General features: G+C 45.8%; 1 protein-coding gene across 1 annotated transcript in view; it reads left to right on the top strand.

Annotated features, from left to right (window-relative positions):
- FABP3 (fatty acid binding protein 3) overlaps positions 1 to 22,959 on the top strand; it is a 414,574-nt gene that overhangs the window by 378,900 nt on the left and 12,715 nt on the right. Inside the window, exon 2 of the mRNA XM_063140770.1 lies at positions 22,374 to 22,462. Within this exon, the coding sequence (XP_062996840.1) occupies positions 22,390 to 22,462 (73 nt within the window). The 5' untranslated portion in view covers positions 22,374 to 22,389. The remainder of the gene's footprint in view (positions 1 to 22,373; positions 22,463 to 22,959) is intronic.

Here is a 22,959-nt window from a genome sequence, read left to right as displayed (position 1 = left end):
GATAGATAGATGCACATAATAACAGCCCATAAAAACAACCAACACACCAGCCAGTTCTACTTTTAATCAAAAACCATAGATCAGATGTCCCCAACTTGGTCCCCTCCAAGAGATAATGGCAGTTCCAGCACATCTGGAAGGTACCAGCATGGGAAAGGCTAGGGACATATTCATTTCTAGTTGCATTCACTGTACAGCAGTTTAGAGCGGGGGGGGTGGGGGGGCGTGCCCAGTAGTTGATATCTGGCTTTTCTGTGAAAATAACCAGAAAGTGTGTGTGTGTGTGTGTGAGTGAGAGAGAGAGAGAGAGAGAGAGAGAGAGAGAGAGAGAGAGAGAGAGAGAGAGAGAGAGAGAGAGACCTGTTGCTTGGGGATTCCAGGAGGGAAAAGGGATGGCGGAGGAGAGACAGGGAAAGCAGCAAACAGCACACAGCCAAAGGGATGATAAAAAGAAAAAGCTGCTGCCATTGCATCAAGGAGAACTGCCAAAAAAGCTTAATCCACAACCCTGGCAGCTGAGAACAGCCATGTGTAAAAAGGCAGGTACCAAGTCTTGTGCCAGCAGGGAGGCAGGGGAGGAGGGAGGCACGGGGAGTGAAAAATGGGATGGAGACAGAGCCTTCAAGAGAGGCAGGAGCTTGCTTTCCTCTTTCTATGCAGCGTGGAAGAAAAAGGAAATGGCCCAGTGCTAGGCCCTGTTAGCCGGGGTGAAAGCTGCAACGGCTGCCCTTCTCCCCCCACCCCCCCAATTCCAAGCGTTTGGTAGATCCGGCAGGCGTATCAGGCAGGCAACTAACAGTCGGCTGATACCCAGAGCATCCTGAGATCGGTTCAGCCAAGGAGAGGGGAATGCTTTAGGAGAGGGAGACCATAGTGGTGGAGACTGTCTGGGCACCGTGAAGCCCCATTTCCTTGCTCTCTTCCTCCCAGAGACCCACCCCCTTGGAGATCAGCCCTCTCCATTTCCCCACGGTTCAGCTGGTAAGTGTGTCAGCCTGCGCTCCCTGCCCTTGATATGGAGGGGCTTGGATTTTTTGTATGTGTGTGGAGAAAGGAGAGAGGGAAGGAGGGAGGGGGATGAGGGGAGGAGGGGAAACGTTACAGGTGGCTATTCTGGGTGCTGCTATTGGGGATGCTTCAAGTCGGTGTAATGCAGAAAGGAATCGATGCATTCCTAAACCATCCAGGTAGTCCGTGGATGCTCCATGGAGATTAAAGAACAAAAGAGATGAGACAGAGACAGAGAAACAGATGCACTTGGCTTCCATAGGAAAGCACGGGTGTGCAATGCAAGGCGTCCAAACTTTGGCAAAGGCAACCTTTTGCTCTCTTGCTGCTTCCATCTCTGCGGCCATGTGTGAGCATTACCAGGAGCTTATACCTGTGTTGCAAATACAACACCCCCCTCCCAGTAAAAGGATTGAAATTCCAATTGGGGGAGATGATGGTGGTGGTGGTGAGACGGGAGTCCAACCGACACCTCTGCAAGGGCAAGGAAGAGCAGGTATCCCTTTCCTCTTCTAGTTGCTTCCTCCGAAATCGCACGGTGGCATCACGAGTCTGGACGGTGAGATCGGCGTGGCAAGTTTGGGCTTGCGTGTCTGGTGGTAGACAGGCGTTGGCGCTTTCCTGGACATATTTGGAGCAGGCAGGTGTCCTCCTAGGTGCTTTGGTTGCAGTGAGCTCAGACATTGGCTTTGGGGTGGGGTGGGAGGGCAGGTATTTATGACCAGGTGCTTCTTTGGAACAGGAGGTTGGAAAGTTCAGGTGAATGCTGAGAGTGGTTCTTGCATCAGAGCAGAAGTTGGGATGGTGGTAGAATCATTTCGACACGAAGTCCGTGTCATTTTTCAGAGTTTATATAAATAGGCAACTGCACCAAACATGTTCTTATTTTAATCCAATCTCTCTCTCTCTCTCTCTCTCTCTCTCTCTCTCTCTCTCTCTCTCTCTCTCTCTCACTCACACACACACACACACACACACACACACACAGTCTTTCTTGGTAACTCATCACAATCCAATTGCCCAACCACATTTAAGCTCACATGATCTAACCACCAGATCCACTCTCTGGATTGTACCAGGACCCTACATTTCACAAACCTTCCCACCTGCGCCCTACTTCTGCCCAAACAAAGCCTTTGCCCTACTTCTGCCCAAAATTTTAGAATGAAAGATGGCAGCAGTAAGGCATTGCAAGAAGTGCTGGTGAGTTTGTCCTCCCACACCCAAAAAATGCAAAAGGGAGTAAGGCAATCCCTTTTACTGCTGAAGCCGCTCCCCAAATTCAGGCTGAACTTTTGCCCTGTCAAAGTTTGGTCCGTCACTGCTATTCTCTGTCCTGCCTAGGATGGGTGAGAAATTTGGTGGCTTCACATTTGAATGCCAACTTATCACATTTGCATTTCCTGAAGCTACACAAAAACTGGAATACAAGTTATATGGCGATATTCACACTTTTCTGAATTTTGCAATGCAGGCCACAAATTCTAAAGATGCACCCAAAAATAAATTCAATGCGGGGGAAAGGATGCACAAAATACATGTATTGAAGGAAACAGCACATGAAAGCGCACTTATTAGGGGAATGGGTGCACAAAAGCACATTATAGTAGAGAAATTGCTTTGGAAAAAATGTGTATATTTGGAAAGTGTACAAAAATATGTATATTAGGAAAAATGAGTATGAACATACATATGGATTTTCATGTGGATATTTAGTGGGGGAAGGGCAAACTGATGCAGAAAATGGGATGGAACGAACTTCAGGTTGGGGTTGGGGGGTGGGACTGAACAGAACTGAACAAAATCTCCCTTCAGATATTTCAATTTTTAGAGATCTGACAGAGGTGCTGAACTCTGAAGGATGCTAGTACACATGAGAGCCAGTGTGATGTAGAGGTTAGAACGTTGGACTAGGACTTGGGAGATCTGGGTTCAAGTCCCCACTTGGTCATGAAGCTCACTGGATGACTTTCGGCCAGGCGCTGTCTCTCAGCCTAAACTCCCTTACAGGGATGTTTTGAGGATGAGAGGAGAGGGGTCCTTGGAGGAAAGATGGGGTATGAATGTAACAAACAAATAATATTTTAAAGAATGAAAGGCACCCCAACATCTCCCCAGAAGGCAAAATAGGGACAATGCTTCATCAGGAACAGGTACCAGAAAATATGGACTGTCCCTGGTACACAAGATCAGTAGAAGCAAATGCTGCCTGGCCTCTTCGATGCTTAAATTGGCTCCAAGGGCTGAGTCACGCTTACCTGGACACCACTTCATCTTTTGCCACTTTGATTCGTCAACATTTGAGAACTCTCAACCAGAAGCGTGAACTATCTCCCCTGAAAAGCCTCGCGCCTGAGTTGACATCATGTAATGCGAAAGTTCTATCTGTCGCAATTCATCCGCGATGGCTCAGTCGCTTGATGCAGAGCCTGTACGCAGATCAGAAGAGGTTCAGAAGAGGACAATGAAGGTGGTCACCAGACGTATGGAAAACAAGTCATACGTGGAAAGTTTGGAGGAACAGAAGATGCTTTTGCTAGAGATGGGAAGATTGGCATGGACGGGGAGGAGGAAGCAGGGGGGAACATGATAGTGCTGTTCAAATAGGGCTGCCCACACATAGGACAGAGCAAAGACTTCTACTGACACAGGGTTGGGCTGGTTCTAATGTCGAGGTGGAGAACCTCAGTCCCATGTGCCAAATCTGGCCTTCCTTGAAGCCAAATCCAGCCCTCTAAGTATATGGCATGGGTAAACTGTTGGATGGCCACCCCTCCTTTATTTATTTATTTATTTATTTATTGCATTTCTATACCGCCCAATAGCTGAAGCTCTCTGGGAGGGAGGCTATGCTTTTTTTTTCTGCTGGGGTGGGGAACAACTTGTGGCTCTCCAGTTGTTGGACTCCAACTTCTGTTGTCCCTCACCATTGGCAATGTTCACTAGGGCTGATGGGAACTGTAGGCCTAAACATCTGGATGGCCTCACCCCTTCTCTCCAGACCACTGCTCAATGGGTGCTTTCATGCAGTTTCCTCCCCATTCTAAAAAGTGGGAGGCTTAATTACTGGCAGGAAGAGCAGGAAGCTACAATATGCTGGTGTTGTTGTTTAGTATTTTGGCCCCACCCATCACTGGAATGCGCTCCCCAGGATCTTCTTCAAAATTAAATTTGGCAATCAGGCCGAAAAAGGTTTTCCACCTCTGATCTAATGGGCTTAAGTTGCAGGAGGGTAGATTTGGGTTGAAAGTTAGGAGAAACATCTTAATGGTAAGAAGGGTTCAACAACGGAACTAGTTACCAGGAAACGGAGACTGTCCCTCACTGGAGGTCTTTCCAGCTGATGGATTTAAGATGCAGTCCTATGGCTGGCTGGGGAATGCTGGCAGTTGTATGACTTTTTTCTCTGAAACATGCACAGGATCATGCTCTTAGTTTAGGATTTCCTTACAATCTTTAGCTTAGGATTTCCTGCATTGAGCAGGGGCTTGGACTAGATAGCATATAAAGCTCTATTAATCTAAGAAGGTTATGAGTGTGTGTGAACCGGCCTGAAGAAGCACACCAAGAGAACATAGGATTGTTCCATTTTACATGTTGCACTCCAGTGGCATACCTGATGCTTTGAAAAGAGAAACTGAACGCTTTGGAAGGAATGCTATTTCATCAGGCTTAGCATTCTGGCTACAGTGAGTAATGGAGAAAGCTGGACTGTGGTCTCTGGTTGCTTGGGATAATCAGAAGACTATTCCAGGGCATTCCTGTGTAATGATCCAATTTTCAACAGCAGATATAGGGATGGATCCAGACTTAGTCATAAGTAGAGTAGGTTCATTGAAATCAATGAGGTTTACATGAGTCATGACTAGCTGAAGTCCCATTGATTTAACTGGATCTACTCTTAAGTATGACTAAAGCTGCATCCAACCCAAGGACTCCAGATCAGGGCTGTGCAGAAAGATCTCCAGATGTTGTGGACATGAACTTCCAACATTCCTGACCATTGGTCATGTTGCAGAGCTTCTGGGAGTTGAAGTCCAAAACATCTGGAGATCTACCTTCTGCTCACCCCTTCTTTAGAAAGCAAGTGTGTGTAATATGAAAACCAGTTATGGAAAACATCAGCTGGGTACTTCATCAATTACACAATGAACTTGTCATGGTTGGAGCAGCATCAATGCCTCTCTTGGGCATCATGTATCGGCTGGCTGAAAAGGTGTGCACATTCTAATATGTTCTCTATATATATACTGGGAGAAATTTGAATAACGGACCATTTTTAAACTCTGCTATCTCTGTCATTCCTTGATTCAACTGTCTGAAATGCAGCCAACATGTGGTGCTGAAAACCTAAAAATGCCATGCCAACTTCAGACAGTGTGGTCAAATCATCTCAATTTTATTAACATATTGAACTGGGAAAGGCAACCGAATGTACCCGCCTGATTTTTGGAGTCCACAATTCCCACAAGCCCCTGCCAGCATGGCAAATGGTCAGGGATTATGGGAGTTGCAGTCCAAAACATGTGGAGGACATTAAGTTCCCTACCCCTGATGTAGAAGATTCAGGCTTTAGAATGCTACTTAACACTTCCTTTAACACAAACTTTTTTAATATGAAGATTCTTGTAGCACTGAGACAAAAGGCAGAACACAATCTTCTGATACATTGCTGGATCATTTGCAATAGATCAGCAAGGATCTCTCCTTCGCAATTATTTAACAATAGCAACAACAAAAATTGGGGGGGGGGGTTTGTCTACATGATAGAATTCCTGATCTGCTGTAACTCAAATCTAGATTCATGTTTGAATATGCAGATCATCCCAATCTATGACTCATGAGGATAGCAGGTGATTTGCCTGGATTTCACAGACTTGTAGACAGGTTTTTTTTCTTTCTCTTTCTGGAATTTTATGCAAATTGAGTCTTAGAAAAATATGTAAAATACAAAAGCACCAGCTGAAAATGTGCATTTTCCCCCATAGGCTAAAACATGAAATGCACATTTGGGGGAGATTTGCATATTTTTGCAAGTCTAAATTTGCGCAAAGGCAAATTTGCACAAATTTGGGAAATTGGAAAAAAAATCCAATTCTGCCAATGAAAGGCACCCAACAATCTGCAAAAAATCCATACATCCCTAGTACTTGCCACCTGAATATACCACTTCATGCCTCTGATATTGGGGTCACCATCTCCTTCTAACAAGGACTTGTCTTAGGAAGTTGTCTTATAGTGAGTCAGGCCATTGGTCCATCCAATTTAAATATTGTCTAACTCAGGAGTGAGGAACCTCTAGTCTTCCAGAGGTTGATGGATTCCCAACGTCCACCAACATGTCCAATGGCCAAGAATGATGGGAGTTTTTCTCCAGGGATAATGGCAGGGGTCTTTCCTTGCCCTACCTGGAGATACTGCTGCCAGCCAAGTAAACAGTTGCCTAGATGGGTGCATGGTCTGGGAAGCATCCCATGTTCCTATCATAGCATCATCGGTATTATTGGGAAGGTCCATAACTCAGTGGTAGAGCACGTTTTGCTGGCAAAAAGTCCAAGATTCATTTCCCCAACATCTCCAGTTAAAGAAGGATCAGGTAGCAGAGAACCACTGCTGCTTAGAATAGACAAAACCGGGATAGCCTCACCTGGTATAAGCCAACTTCCTAGTTTTCTCTCTGGAAGATGGTTTCAGAACCATCTAGGACAAACATGCCCAAGAACTGATCTCCAGAGCCAGGAAATGCTGGTGGTGCCATTTAGACTTGTATGGCCCTGATGAATGGGGCAGGAGACCTAACTCACATCAGCTTTCTTCTTCTTCTTCTTCTGCCCTATAGCCAGGTCACCAGAGAGTTTTGCCTGACCTGGAGCTTCCTGTGCTGTTTCAGGGGAAGAATGACCGAGGTGGAGCCTGTGTTGGATTTTGCATCATCTGGGCGCACTGGCCGAAGGAACGCCTTACCAGATATTCTGGGCTCACCAGCAGGGGTCAGTCCTACCGACTTACCACTGAAACTGGCAGAAATGTCTTTAAACTCAGGTAGATATCAGCCTTAATCTCTTAACCTTCCCATGCCAGTGGTTGAAGAACTCGTAATGCCTTTTCTTGGGGACTGAAGACAGATAGGCAACCCACATGTTGTGGCTTTGATGGGTGTGAAGGTTTCAGGCCTACACAGGCTTGGGTTTGGTTTAAGCCTGAAGGCTCAAAAACCACCTGATGGGTAGGGGCATTCCTTGAGTTTCATTTCCCCCCTAAAGGAGTTAAGTTTCATTTCCCCAGTTTTAGGTTACCTAATTGTATGGTTTCGGTTCTGGGAAAAGGAAAGGAACCTCTCGTGAAAGCACTGAGTCATTACTGACACTTGGAGGGATGCCATCTTTTTGCCGACGTTTTCTTGGCAGGCCTTATAGCGGGGTGGTTTGCCGTTGCCTTCCCTGGCCATTATTACCTTTCCCCCAGCTAACTGGGTACTCATTTTACCGACCTCGGGAGGATGGAAGGCTGAGTCGACCCGAGCTGGCTGCCTGAAACCAGCTTCCGCTGGGATCGAACTCAGGCTGTGGGGAGAGTTTCAGTTGCAGAAACTGCTGCTTTACTGCTCTGCGCCACACGAAGCTCATTCGGTTCTGGGAGAGGGTATAAAAAGGGGTGGAGTTAACTGTTCAGGAGGAGAGAGAGGAAGAACAGCCAGGAGAACTCTGGAAGGGACTCTAGGCCAAAGCCTACAGGTGAAAGAGTAGCTAGGCTACAGGAAACTGTGTTTTCATTTCTTTTACGCATTTCAAAGTCTTACAGCTCTGTTTGAGTAAACGCCTTAAGTTTATGTGTCTTTGCCTTATATAATCTAGTAAATATTAGTTGTTAAAACCTGGCGTTCAGGAGCGTCATTTACACCATGCCTAAAGCCTAAACCCCACGTTACTAAGAGGGGAAGGTAAAAACTTGATATCAGATGAGAAGGGCTCTTAAAAACATCTTTAAGGAGCAAATCAAGGGGTCCAGGTAAAGGAGGAACCTTGACAATGGGGCACGGTGGTACTTCCAAAATCTACTCAGTAAAGAGATTGCTCTCCAATGATTTATGAAGGAGTGGCGGTCATGTAGTAGCCATTGTTGTAGTGGGAGAGAGCACCAGAATTGACAGAGTCCACCACACGGTCAAGCGGGCAAGAGAGAAGGCGGGAGGCAGTTCACTAGAAGGCAGTGCCTTGCTTTGTTAAGCAAATTAAGCTTAGATGATAGCTCCTAGCATTCACACTCCCTTCAGGTGTGAAGGAAGGAAAAGGAAAGGAACCTCTCGTGCAAGCACTGAGTCATTACTGACTCTTGGAGGGATGCCAGCTTTCACGGACATTTTCTTGGCAGGCCTTATAGCGGGGTGGTTTGCCGTTGCCTTCCCCGGCCATTATTACCTTTCCCCCAGCTAACGGTACTCATATTACCAACCTCGGGAGGATGGAAGGCTGAGTCGACCCGAGCCGGCTGCCTGAAACCAGCTTCCGCTGGGATCGAACTCAGGCCGTGGGGAGAGCTTCGGCTGCAGAAACTGCTGCTTTACCGCTCTGCGCCACATGAGGCTCTAGGTGTGAAGAGGTGTTTATTTTTTTACTGAATAAAGATGCTGTGGATTGCACAGCGGACTTCTTTGTCATCTCACATTTCGATGGGAGGGCTTGGAATCACAACACTAGGAAGGGCCCCATCAAAGGACATAGACTCCCTCAAACCTGGAACCGTGCCTACGAATTCAGGAAATGTAAGTGCAGTTTCTCAGCCTCCTATTAACGTACACCATCGCTATATCTGTTTGTCTCTCTCCCAATAGACAGATCTCAAGAAATGCAGTCTCCAGCCACAGAGGTGCCTCCTCAGGCACCCCAAAGCCCACAGCTGAAGGATACCTCCTAACCCATCCTCATGGAGGCATTGCAAAGCTCGCCAGAAGGGGGAAGACTTGTTAATGTCTGAAGAGGTTTACTCTGAGTTTTCCAGGATTGCCTGGCAAGGCTTGTCTTTCATCCCTCAGTCTGGAGGAGTGACAGAGGAAGACGGAGGGAATAAACGGCCGGGCGTTTTACAAAAGACCTGGGCGGAACCTTGAGGGACCAATTTCTTCTGGGGGCAGGGAGGGATTTGGGGGAAGTGGAAGGAGGAACAGAGGGGTTTTGTCAGAGGGTTTGTTTTCCACACCTCTGCGTTGGGCAGGAGAGCCTAGGAAGCTGTCTTTATACCTGGTCAGATGAACAGTCCATCTTGCTCAGCACGTTCCAAAGGTTTCAGACAGGATTATTTTCAAGATGCTAGGGATGGAACCTGGGACCTTCTGCGTGCAAAACATGTGCTCTGCCACTGAGCCATGCCCCATCCCTGACTGTGCATTGCTATCGATTAGAGAATCATGGCCGTTCTTCAAGGATCCATGGGTGGTGGTGGTGGTGGTGATGCATTCTTCACTGTGATGTTTGGGGGGAAATGACTTCCTTGTTTGGGGTTTGTTTTTGTTTCACCAACACAGCCAGTATTCTTTTCCATGAAACGTTTAGGGGGCAAAGCTGCGAAGTGCGAAATTCACTGTTCACGCTCACCCTCTATTTTGGGCAATCCTTCCCAAGGTGTTCTTTTCTCAAAGGAGGGCCTGTGTATTTTGGAATCTGCCATGGTTTGTAGAATCTCCTGACCCTGATCTCCCCCACCCTCCAAAAGGAAATAAATGTGACCGTTCTTACCAAAGACGCTCGCCACATCTCACTAACTTGGTATTCAAGAGGATGAATTTATTTATTTATTTTATTAATTTATTACATTTACATACCACCCCACAGCCGAAGCTCTCTGGGCAGTTTTCAAAAGTTAAAAACAGTGAACATTAAAAAGTATACAAAATTTAAAACCATCAAAAATATAAAAACAACAGTATCCATTTTAAACAACAACAGTTCTGGGGTCCATTAAAAATAAATAAATTCAGCATATGTTGTTAAATGCTGTTAAATGCCTGGGAGAAAAGAAAGGTCTTGACGTGGCGCCGAAAAGAACAATGTTGGCGCTGGGTGAGCCTCATCAGCCAGAATACAAAAGGTGACCCGAGCCCCCCAAAAGAAGACATCCAGTTACATCTCTGAGCAGGGATGGGCAACTTGCGGCCTCCAGTGACCAGGGAATTTGGCAGCAGAAAAAAAAGGGAGGGGGAAGCCATCCCTTTTAGCACCACTAGTGAGATCTCAGCCTTTCAATCGTCCATCATGGTTTACTGCCAAATTTCAGTGGCAAACCATCCTTTTCCCCCCTGCAGCACATTCTGGACTCCAAAGCATCCAGTAGAGTTTTGGGCCATGGGGTGGGGGTTGTCCAGGGCTCCCCCCTCCTCCAAATTTCCCTCTCTTTTCTTAGAGACTACTTGGTTCATTGTGGTATGAGGTTATCAGGGCTACACAGCTTTTAGAGTTGCATATTCATCGGGTGGGACTAAGAAGCAACTCTTTTCTTCTCTTCCTTTGGGAACAGGAAGGAGAACACGGTGCCCTAATGTTAAGGAAGTTTTTATATTGAAAATATTTTTGGCAGAGGGCAGAGAAAGCTTTGAGGGCGCCGCTGGGTGTCCCTGTGGGCACCATGATACCCACAGGCACCATGTAGGGAGTTTATTGCTCAGTTGCTTAATAGCCAAGCAGGCTTTTGCAAATAGAGAATTAAAATCTCAGCTTTCTTTTGCAGGGTGGGAGGGACACCCATGTTTCGAGGTCTTAGTTGTGAAGCAATGTTCAAGCTATGGAGGAGGGATTCTACCTTCTTAACCTTTTGAGACAATTCCCTTCGCCACATTTTTAGAAGGAAATGGGAGGGGTATGTTTGGCAAAAATTGTAGGGAAGGTGTCAGGGAAATGGCTTTCACACACCCCCTTTTCTTCCATAATTTGAGCATTGGTGTGAAGATGGATCTGTGAAGGTGTGGGCAGTATCTGAGATAAACTTCTGAAATTACCGGAGAAAGGTTGAGAAAAATTTCCACTTCTCATAGATAAGATATATCTTTGAAAAGCACAGAAGTCTCAGCCTGATTGTGTTGCAGCTGCCATCTCTAAAAATTGACGAGCCCCCGTCTCCACCAGAGTGGTACTTCCATTGTATCAAAACTGCATTGGCAATGGTTCATGCGCAAGGGAATGTAAACACAGACAAAGCTTGGAAAGATGAGACTGTCTTCTGGGTTGTTCCAAATCCAGCATGGGCTTTCATGCAGCTCACACATCTCTGTTAAAAGGTGCTTCCAAAAAAAGGGCTCTTAGCAGTAACAGTCAAGACAGTGTGCAGGTATTCCATCTTTTTCTACCCAACAGAAGTGTGTGTGTGTGTGTGTGTGTGTGTGTGTGTGTGTGTGTGTGTGAGAGAGAGAGAGAGAGAGAGAGAGAGAGAGAGAGAGAGAGAGAGAGAGAGAGAGATCATCTACATCAAGCAGGATATTCCACTATGAAAGCGGCATATAAAAGGCAGGAGCCACACTACTGCTTTATAGTGGTAATGAAGTGCACTGACAACTATTGGGGCCCAGGGCACATCTACACCAAGCAGGATATAACACTATGAAAGTGGTATGAAAGCGTTAAATGGTAAGTGACATGGGCCCCAACAGTTGTCAGTGCACGTCAATGCCACTATAAAGCAGTAGTGTGGCTCCTGCCTTTTATATACCACTTTCATAGTGGAATATCTGCTTGGTATAGATGAGCCGAGAGAGGAGAACAAGTGCTGGAAAACATACACCTAGGCGACAAATGCAAGACACTGGCCCCATTCAGACAACACGCTAAACATGCTGCTTAACCACAAAATGGTTAACGGAATGCATTCTATTAACCATTTTGTGGTTAAGCAGCATAGTTTAGCGTGGTGTCTGAACGGGGCCAATAGGTGGAACCCTCCTCGCACCTGGCAAAATTCTGGGGATGGTGCAGAGCATTATGCAAGAAAAGCCATGTCTGGAAGCACCCATAGACATTATGTGGCTTTCTTCTTAGAGCAGAGGTTTCCTAAGAGTTCAGAGATGCAGCAGACATAATTTTCAAGAGTGGATTGCCCCAGTTTCTAGAGTTATCAAACACTCGTGTCTAGTGAGGACCTGTTTGTTCTCATGCTGCTGATTAAACTTCCACCATGCTGATGACTGTCTAATTTTACTGTCTCTTTTTACTGCCTTGGACAATATATCTTTTTTATATATTGTAGCGCCCTTCTTTTGCAGACTTGGTTTTCCAAATAAATCCTTAGGTGATCTCTTGCTAGAATATTCATTTGCTTGGGTTTAAAAAAAGAAAAAAAATGTATACCCTGCCTTTCTTCAATGAGCTAAAGGAGATGGACATTGTAAGTTCAAACCACAACTTAACTTTTTTTAAAAAAAAGCAATGTAAGTTTCAGGTTTGGGTATCTGTTTACAAAAGCCTAAACACCACTACTGGAGGTGACACCAACATGGATGCCGCTGAAACCGGCCACTGTGCAACCAATGTTGTAGAAGAGCCAGGACTCTTAGCTGCAATCCTCGGGATAACTAGGGTGGGGAGCAATAAATTATCCCAGCCGCAATATATCGCTAAGAGCAGTCTCTGCTGTAATGCAAAGTACGGAACTGGCTTAGTTTTCAACAGGCAATTAAGACCCATTAGCTTTACAAAAAAATAAATAAAACACCTGCTCCCGTTGGAGATGAAAACTGCTAGAACTGGTGGGCTGATATGGACCCCTTCCAGGGCTGCCTGCGTTTTTAGACTCTCCTTGGGGGATGCAGCTAAGCAGACTGTCATGATGAGAGTCTGCACTTCAAAATGTACTGCTACACCACTAAATCTAAGAGAAAGGGGATTAACTATTTTCCTCGTTGTTTTCTAAATCATCTCTCACACACACTGCAAAGTTGCCATTAACCCCACTGGACGCAGAACACAATCACAGATTTGCTGCTTCACGGGTTGTTTGACGCCAAGTGATCTTGTAGCACAGAGAGCTTCAGCTATTGGGTGGTATAAAAATGCGGACCGCTGAGTAGCGTCGTGACACCACACGACCGATAGGTGGCGCTGTTCTTCAAGCACACTCCAATGACCAGACTCAGAAGAAATTGACCAGCTAACAAGTCTTCCCTCCAGCACACTGCAATGAACTTTGCCTTTTCATACTGGTGGTTACACTCTTTTAACACCGAGCCATCATGCGGCACGGTCTAGATGTCGCTCTGAGGAGGAGGAGGCAATGGTCAATCTGTTCCTTCATATCTGGCAGGCCTGGCGGTTGCCCAAACCCGATTCCTCAGCTGAAAAGGGGGCAACATTGGCTTCCACATGGCTTCTTGTGTTTGTGCACTGACTGCAAAGGCATTCAGGCTCCTACAGCTTTCCTGATCCTGGTGCCTGCCAGAGGAGACTCGTCAACTTAACAGTCTCTTAGCATTTAAGAAAGCTATAAAGACTGATCTCTTCCAGCAGGCCTATCCAGTGGAATTTAGGATGCTTTTAATATGCTTTTAGGATGTTTTAACAATGTATGTTTTGTTGTTTATTCGTTCAGTCACTTCCGACTCTTCGTGACTTCATGGACCAGCCCACGCCAGAGCTTTCTGTCAGCCGTTGCCACCCTTAGCTCCCCCAAGGTCAAGTCTGTCACCTCCAGAATATCATCCATCCATCTTGCCCTTGGTCGGCCCCTTTTGCCTTCCACTTTCCCTAGCATCAGCCTCTTCTCCAGGTTATCCTGTCTTCTCATTATGTGGCCAAAGTACTTCAGTTTTGCCTTTAATACCATTCCCTCAAGTGAGCAGTCTGGCTTTATTTCCTGGAGTATGGACTGGTTTGATCTTCTTGCAGTCCACGGCACTCTCAGAATTTTCCTCCAACACCACAGTTCAAAAGCATCTATCTTCCTTCGCTCAGCTTTCCTTATGGTCCAGCTCTCGCAGCCATAGGTTACTACGGAGAATACCATTGCTTTAACTATGCAGACCTTTGTTGTCAGTGTGGTGTCTCTGCTCTTAACTATTTTATCAAGATTTGTCATTGCTCTCCTCCCAAGAAGTAAACATCTTCTTACTGTTGTTCCACGCCTCAATCAAAATGAAGAGGCAGATAAGAAATAAAATTATTATTATCATCATCATTATTATATGCCATGGATGGTCCACCATCCTTCACCAGTTTTCCACGCATCCGCTTATTTGCAGGATGAAAAAGTGATGCCATCAGATCTATGCGGATCTATAAAGTTGACTGTTCCAGAAAAAGATACCCCTTTAAAGAAAAAAAACAGTGTTTCTCTCCCACCCACACAGGTCTTGCCTATATCGCCTCCCCCTCATTCATAGGATTTTTTTTTTTTATTGCATTTTTATACCGCCCAATAGCCAAAGTTCTCTGGGCGGTTTACAAAAATCAAAACTCGGAAAACCATTCAAAATATAAAACAAACATTATAAAAGCATATACAAACACAACCAGAATAAAACCAAGCAGCAATGCAGAAATTAATACAGATTTAAAATACAAATTTAAAACAGCAAAGTTAAAATTAAGTTGATAGACTGTTAAAATGCTGAGAAAATAATAAAAAAAAGTCTTCATGTATCCTACTTTACAGAGGACAGTCCTCTATTTGAAGTGGTCCTCTATTTGAATGTCTGTCTTGTCCATGTTCAATTCAAAGATAAAGAACACTATAAAGGAACACAGGAAGCTACCACATATAGAGAGTCAGACCAATGGTTGATAGCCCAGTATTGTCGACACTGACTGGCAGCAGCAATTCAAGGTTTCAGGAAGGTTTCTGTCTTCATTCTACCTGGAGAAGTTGGAAGTTGAACTTGGGACCTTCTGCGTGCAAAGCAAGCATTCTACCACTGAGCCACGACCCTTATTATTATTATTATTATTATTATTATTATTATTATTTATAGAGCACCATCAATGTACATGGTGCTGTACAGAGTAAAACAATAAATAGCAAGACCCGCCGCATAGGCTTACATTCTAATAAAATCATAATAAAGCAATAAGGAGGGGAAGAGAATGCAAACAGGCAGTATAAAAGTCAGAACAAAATCAAGTTTTAAAAGCTTTAGGAAAAAGAAAAGGTTTTAGCTGAGCTTTAAAAGCTGCGATTGAACTTGTAGTTCTCAAATGCTCTGGAAGAGCGTTCCAGGCGTAAGGGGCAGCTGAAGAAAATGGACCCTTCCCAAGGAGGGGGAGCAGCAGAGGCCTTGAGGTTGTCTATCAACACCTGGACAACACGCTAAGCAGGCACACAGGTTGCCTGTTCACAGCCTTTCCACTAGGATGAGAGATCTGTTTCTACTTAAATTAAAATATTTTTTTTTCAAAATGTGCAGCTGTACCTATAAATTAGCCTATGCAAATTTTATGCTAGTCTGTCTCCTCACTTGGCTTCTTTTGGGGTGATGTGGAAGTGATCACCCTAAATCCCAGGAATGCTTTGGTTGGGCTCTAAACCTTCTTGGCCCACCAGTGTTGAAAGTGTTGAGCAATGAAATACCTTGGACATCTGGCCATGGTCCAAAAGACCTTTGGTTCTCTACACCACCCCTTAGCTTGTTAGCTGCTTCTTAAATGGCTGCTCAAGTTGCTGTATTGTGTAATCATCTTGTTCAAGTGAACAGGCATGTTAAAAAGTAACTACATTTATTTATTTATTTTATTTAAGCATTTTTATGCTGCCATTCAGCCAAAAAAGGCTCTCACGGCGGCTTACAAAAGTATTTCTTGAAAAGTCCCTGCCCACAGGCTTACAATCTTACATCAAAGGAGGCCAAAGGCCTTTCAAAGGACTTGAATTTGCAAATAGAGGTTCACTCCCAAACATAATGGCATTCAAGCCTGCTGAAGCCCTTCCTAGCCAGCCAATAAAGTGACAGAGCAGCCAACCTGAACCTGATGCCAGTCTTGGACTACAACTCCCAGCATTCCAGCCACTGGCTATGCTAGCTGAAGATGATGGGAGCTGAAGTCCCAAACATCTGGAGGGCACCAGGTTAGAGAAAGCTAATTTAAGATTGTGGTCAGTTTCAGTTTATTTATTTCAGTCATGGACCAGTACAACAGAAAACATCATCATCATTATTATTATTATTATTTATTTATTTATTTATTTATTTATTTATATAGCACCATCAATGCACATGGTGCTGTACAGATTACACAGTAAATAGCAAGACCCTGCCGCATAGGCTTACAATCATCAGTAATAATATTAGAAAACCCCGATAAAACACATCCAATTAAATACATACAACTTCAACTGTTCCAGACCCGAGACCCACCTTGGACTCCCAACCTGCAAGATGGGACCCACTTTCATGATTTTCTCCATACCCAACATGGCGGAAAGAGCTTTGCCGTGACCTGTCTGGACTGATCTTACGACCCACTTTTGGGTCGCGACCCACCAGTTGAAGACCACTGGTCTAGGAGACTTTCCAAAGAGCTAGGTTAAGTAGGGTGACCATATGAAAAGGAGGACAGGGCTCCTGTATCTTTTAACAGTTGTATAGAAAAGGGAATTTTAGTAGGTGTTATTTGCATGCATGCAGAACCTGGTGAAATTCTCTCTTCATCAGAACAGTTAAAGCTGCAGGAGCCCTGCCCTCTTTTGGATCTGGTCAAGAGGGCACACCTCCTGCAACTTTGACTGTTGTGCTGAAGAAAGAATTTCACCAGGTGCTGCATGCATTCATAAAAATGACTACTGAAATTCCTTTCTCTTTACAACTGTTAAAGATAAGGAGCCCTGTCCTCCTTTTCACCCTAGGTTAAGAGTTTATTGCTCCCTTTAATACTCAACTCTGGTGGTGAATGCCAACAGGACTGTAGCTGAAAGGAGGCCACTGAGAAACAAGAGAGGAAGTCTCAAGGTCAGCAGAAGTGGGTTTTTTTAAAAAAAAAATCATTAGGAAAAAACTAGCAAGTGGAACCAACCCAAAGCATGCTCAGTGGCCAGAGAATTCTGCTGAGAAGAGGAAAAATTGAAAACATAGGCAAGGGAGGATGAGATGGAATTGTAGGAGGAAGCTGCATTAGAGCAACTTGGACTGCTACTCCATCTAGCCCAGTACTGTGTAATCTGACTCTCAGCAGCTCTCTGGAGTTTCAGGCAGATGTATTTAATAGGGATAAATGCCAAGTTCTACATTTAGGAAATAGAAACCAAATGCACAGTTACAAGATGGGGGATACTTGGCTCAGCAATACTACAAACGAGAAGGATCTTGGAATTGTTGTAGACTGCAAGCTGAATTTGAGCCAACAGTGCGATATGGCTGCAAGAAAGGCAAATGCTATTTGGGGCTCCATTAATAGAAGTATAGCTTCCAAATCACGTGAGGTACTGGTTCCTCTCTATTCGGCCCTGGTTAGGCCTCATCTAGAGTATTGCGTCCAGTTCTGGGCTCCACAATTCAAGAAGGACGCAGACAAGCTGGAGTGTATTCAGAGGAGGGCAACCAGGATGATCAGGGGTATGGAAACAAAGCCCTATGAAGAGAGACTGAAAGAACTGGGCATGTTTAGCCTGGAGAAGAGAAGATGGAGGGGAGACATGATAGCACTCTTCAAATACTTAAAAGGTTGTCACACAGAGGAGGGCCAGGATCTCTTCTCGATCCTCCCAGAGTGCAGGACACAGAATAACGGGCTCAAGTTAAAGGAAGCCAGATTCCAGCTGGACATCAGGAAAAACTTCCTGACTGTTAGAGCAGTACAGTGATGGAACCAGTGACCTAGGGAGGTTGTGGGCTCTTTCACTCTAGAGGCATTCAAGAGGCAGCTGGACAACCATCTGTCAGGGATGCTTTAGGGTGGATTCCTGCATTGAGCAGGGGGTTGGACTCAATGGCCTTGTAGGCCCCTTCCAACTCTGTTATTCTAGATTCTATGATTTCCCTTCCTTTTACCTGAAGACGCTAAGGATTGAACCTGGGGTCTTCTCCTTGTGCCTTACTACTGCACTATGTTCCCTTGCTCAGCTCTGGTTGGCTCAGCCGCTCCAAGTACTATGCCGCTAGCCTCAGGCAACAATCCGCTGGATCTGTTCCAAGCAGCTGCAATAACAGCTACTATGGGCACCGTGCTAAGCTCAGCCACCGATTCGACAGCAGCATCCAGCCAGGAGCGGATTTTATCTGCAAAATGCCTAGCAACCGTGGCATAATGGACAGCACAGAATCATTCACAGCATATCCAGAAGGACAAGGTTAACATCACATGGAAACTCCAAGGCGGCTGGCATTTGGCACAGGCAGTGCTGGCAGGAAAACACAGGGGGTGGGGAGGGACAGACGGATGGGGACGGACACACAGAATGGGATGAAAGAGATCTCTGATCAGCCCTCCCAGGGTTTTAATTTTTAACTTATAGAGCCATGGATGGGTAGGGGTGGGGTAGGGGGATTGGATCAGGGAAATGGTACTAGGGAGGTAAGATTCACCCAGTGCAATGTGGCGGTTAAGAGTGTTGGACTAGCACTCAGGAGATCCGGGTTCTAGTCCCCACACAGCCATGAAGTTCACTGGGTGACTTTGGGCCACTCACTGACTCTCAGCCTAACCTACCTCGCAGGGTTGTTGTGAGGATAAAACAGGGGGGAGGATGAGGAGGAACATGTAGAATCATAGAATAGCAGAGTTGGAAGGGGCCTACAAAGCCATTGAGTCCAACCCTCTGCGCAATGCAGGAATCCACCTTAAAGCATTCCTGACAGATGGTTGTCCAGCTGCCTCTTGAATGCCTCTAGTGTGGGAGAGCCTTTCCACCATGGAGGAAAGGCAGGATATAAATGTAACAAATAAATAAAAAACAAATAAACCCTTCCTCCTCACACCATTTCTCTGATCTATACACACACACTTATTTGCCCATTGGGGAAAGCGTATCGGCATATGTGTGTTTTCCACTAAATAGCAGGGCTGAACTGTAAGGAGGCAGTCCAGAGAATACAGGGTCACACCAAAGGTCAGGAAGACCACATTACGCAGGAACGGCTCAACTTGACATCTCGTGCAGCCTTAGCCCCACAGAGCTCAGGAAGCAAGGTCCGATCCAAATGCCGCCATCCAGAGCCCAAGCTTAAGTGCTGAGTCAGGTGAATACAGGCCCAAGCTGAAAGGAACCAAGTCCTTTCCCGGGCAAAATTGCTCTGGAGTAGGCAGAGAGCAATGGCTTCTGCAGGAGTCATCAGCAAATATGGACTGAGGCCATCTGGCTTCCTTTCCACCGTGGCCAAGAGCCAGCCCTTGGCAAGCAGCTCTAGGAGGGATCAGCAGGTCAGCGGTACAAAGTGACCTTGCTGGGAAAAGGAACATGCCCTAGCAAAAAGCCCAGGGGGTTGCGGGAATGAGTAGAATAGATCAGAAGGCAGATCAGGAATTCCTGGGAGCAGATCACTAAGCATTTCTGACTCCCCGTTACAACAAAATTACGATTTCCCCCACCCCACAACCCCTGCCTGAAATTCTACTGCTGAAGTGAAGAAAGCTTTGGGTAACTAAGGCTGTGCTTTTGTACAGAAGGACAGTGAGCTCTGTCCAGTTCTGAGACTCAGGACAAATTCTTGTAGGCTCCGAATTCTAAGCACCCTTGCCTTTTGCACCACGCTCTGGTTGGTGAACCTCAGGAGTGTTCGCAAAAAACAAAACAAAGCCAAGCTCACAAGCCTGAAGTCTGCCTGCCTGAGTGTCTGACTCAGTATAAGGCAACTTCCTATGTTCCTAAGTGGACAACCTCCAGATGTATTGGACTACAATGCCCATCACCCCATGCTGGCTGGTATGATGGGAGTTGTAGTTTCAAGACATCTGGAGAATGCCCACTTGGTGAAGGCTGTTCTAGCGAATATGTGTATGTCGGGTATCAGGGGCAGTACGTTTACGTACACCAGTTGCTGGGGAACATGGGCGGGAGGGTGCTGTTGCACTTGTGCCCTGCTTGTGGACTGTGTGAAGAGATTGCTGGACTTGATGGACCCTTGGTCTGATCCAGTGTGGCTCTTCTTGTATTCACATACCTAAAGGATTATGCAAGAGAACTCAAAACTATCAATCCCATAAACATAAAGCTACCGAAGAAGGAGACTGATTTGCTTAAAATTGTAAGTGCTGGGTCTGTGTGGGGCTTCTGGATTTGAAGAAAGACTCTCCTATCTCCCCCTCTTCCCCCACCTCCTTTGAATCCTGGTCTTGCATCACCTTAAATTAAGACGGTTAGATTTATGGTGGCATAACCTTTTGAGGACTAGGAGCATGAAGAGTTATCCTCAGTTGACCGATGCGTGGGGGAGGGAATGTAAACAAGAGGCATTTTAAATCTGTATTTTAAATCTCTGCATTGCTACTCGGTTTTATTCTGGTTGTACTTTTGTATTGTGGTTTTAAGCTTTCATATTATATTTTATGCTGCACTTATGGTTTTAATTTGTGTAAACTGCCTAGAGAGATTCAGCTATTGGGCAGTACAGAATGAAATGAAATAAAAATAAATCAAGGTGAGAACTAAATGACTTGCAATCCAATACTCCAGGGGTAGGGAACCTGGGTCCGTCCAGATGGTGCTGGACTACAACTCCCATTGTCCATGACCATCAGCCATGCTGACTGGGATTGTTGGGAGTTGGAGTCCAATACCCAAAGGGCCACCAGTTCTCCTTGCTATGTTTAATGACTTGGGAGTAAGTCTCATTTTATTCATCAAGACTTATTTCTGAGCAGACATGTGTAAGATTGCACTGTTAGGATGCAATCCTATACATGTTTCAACACAAAAAAAGTCCTACAACTCCTGGCATTCCTCAGTCAACATGGGTGAATACTTGGGAGTTTATACATAAAGTAAGTTCTACATACATGCATGCATAGGATTGCGCTCTTGGTGACCTTGGGACTAATCTCTCTCTCTCTCTCTCTCTCTCTCAGGGTATCCTTACAGGGATGTTGTGAAGACACAGTTGGGGGACACAACCATGTATAACCACCCCTTTTAAACTACATTTTGTGACATCAGGACTGCTACTTCTACTGTACTGTGTTACTTTTATTTATTTTGGCAGGAGTCCTGTTCCTTTTCAACACACAGAGGGTAGTCTCCAATTTTAGATTCAGGACAAATAAAAGGAAGGACTTCTTCACTCAACGCATAGTTAAACTATGGAACTCACTACCACAAGTTGTAGTGATGCCCACCCATTTGGATGGCTTTAAAAGGGGGTTGGATAAATTCCTGGAGCAGAAGGCTATCAATGGCTACTAGCCCTGATGGCTATGTGCTACCTCCAGTATCCGAGGAAATAAGTCTATATGCACCAGTTGCCGGGGAACATGGGTGGGAGGGTGCTGTTGCACTGTGTCCTGCTTGTGGGTTGACAGCTGTTTGGCTACTGTGTGAACAGAGTGCTGAACTAGATGGACCCCTGGTGTGATCCAGCATGGCACTTATGTAGTCCTACCTAGAGGAGACCCATTGAAACGAACAAGACAAGTCCGCTCCCACTTTCAATTGCTTCAAACGCCTTTGTAAGGCGTTTTTATTTTCACAAGAGTCTGAGGAGGGGGTGGTTTAAATTGGGGTTGAGGGCTTTTAATGGAATTGTTTTATATTTTATTGTAAACCATGTACATTGATGGTGCTATGTAAATAAAATAATAATAATGTGGGTTGAGGGTTTTAATGGAATTGCTTTATATTTTGTTGTAAAGCGTCTCGATGCCAGAAATGGTGAGGCGGCGCTATAAAAATGCTTTAAATAAAAATAAATAAGTTAGTCACACTTAAGTCTCATTCATTTCAATGGGTCTACTCCACATAGACCCTTGGATACTACCCAGAAAGTCAACAAGAGAGGGCTGCTTACCCTATGCACACCTGCACAGCGATGGCAAAGCGCTTACACCTGTTGAACTCCTGCCTGTCTTGCAGCTGTGGTGCCCGGGTGTTTTTTTTTCTCCCCCCCCCCCTTTCTTTCTTTCAAACCCCCATTCGTGGCTCCACGCAGCGAGGCGTGCCTGCAGGCCCCTAAAGCCAGCGCAGCAGCCAATGGGCGGCTGGGGTTGGACGAGACACGCTCTCGCCTGACAGTTTCACCTGCAATGGTGGGAGAAACGTCGTGACGGCAGGGCGAAAGCCCATCACTCGCCGATTTCCACTCATGTGATCCAGCGCTCCCGAGCTATTTAAAGAGACCGGCCCCGCCTGCACACGCACACACACAAAAAGGAAAATAAAAAGAGCGACCAGCCAGCCAGATACGCACGGAGCGCGCGACCCTGCCTCCTCCCGGGATTCTTCCCACCGCTCCGCGCACATTCCCCAAGGACCTCGCGCTCCCCAGCCATGGCCGAAGAGTTCGCCGGCGTCTGGAATTTGGTCGAGAGCCGCAATTTCGATGGTTACATGAAAGCGATCGGTAAGGGTTAAAAAAAAAAAAATAAGGCGCGGAGATATATTTATCTCAAAGCAGTGTTTGGTTTGGGTTTTTTTTCCCCCGGCCATCGCCCTGGGGGAATCTATCAAGGTCGACCCTGCAGGCAGCTGACATTGCAAGCCGAAGCTGCGGGGATTTTTCTTTCTTTTTTGCAATTCTGCTTCTCTTTCCAGTCGCTTCCACCCGGGCCAGAAAGGGAGAGAAACGTTGGCTTTGCACTGGGGGGAATGCATCGTAGGAAAGATCCGGATGCTGTTTGGGAATGCTTGCCTGGGGCCATTGCTCGCTCGCCTCCCTTCCCTTCCCAGGCCATCTGGAATCTCTCTCCCCCACACCCTGGAGAAGTTAAACCGCGAGCCACGTGGGGAGCAATTGAATGAACCATTGCTGCTGCTTTTGTGCAATGCTCAGGACGAGAGAGAGAGAAAGGAAGAAAAAGTCGAGGGGAGCTGGGTTAGCTCATTTGCTTCTCTGCAAAC

This window comes from Elgaria multicarinata, chromosome 13 (assembly GCF_023053635.1).
Source record: "Elgaria multicarinata webbii isolate HBS135686 ecotype San Diego chromosome 13, rElgMul1.1.pri, whole genome shotgun sequence".
Taxonomy (NCBI): Eukaryota; Metazoa; Chordata; class Lepidosauria; order Squamata; family Anguidae; genus Elgaria; species Elgaria multicarinata.
This window is presented reverse-complemented; position numbering and strand designations above follow the sequence as displayed.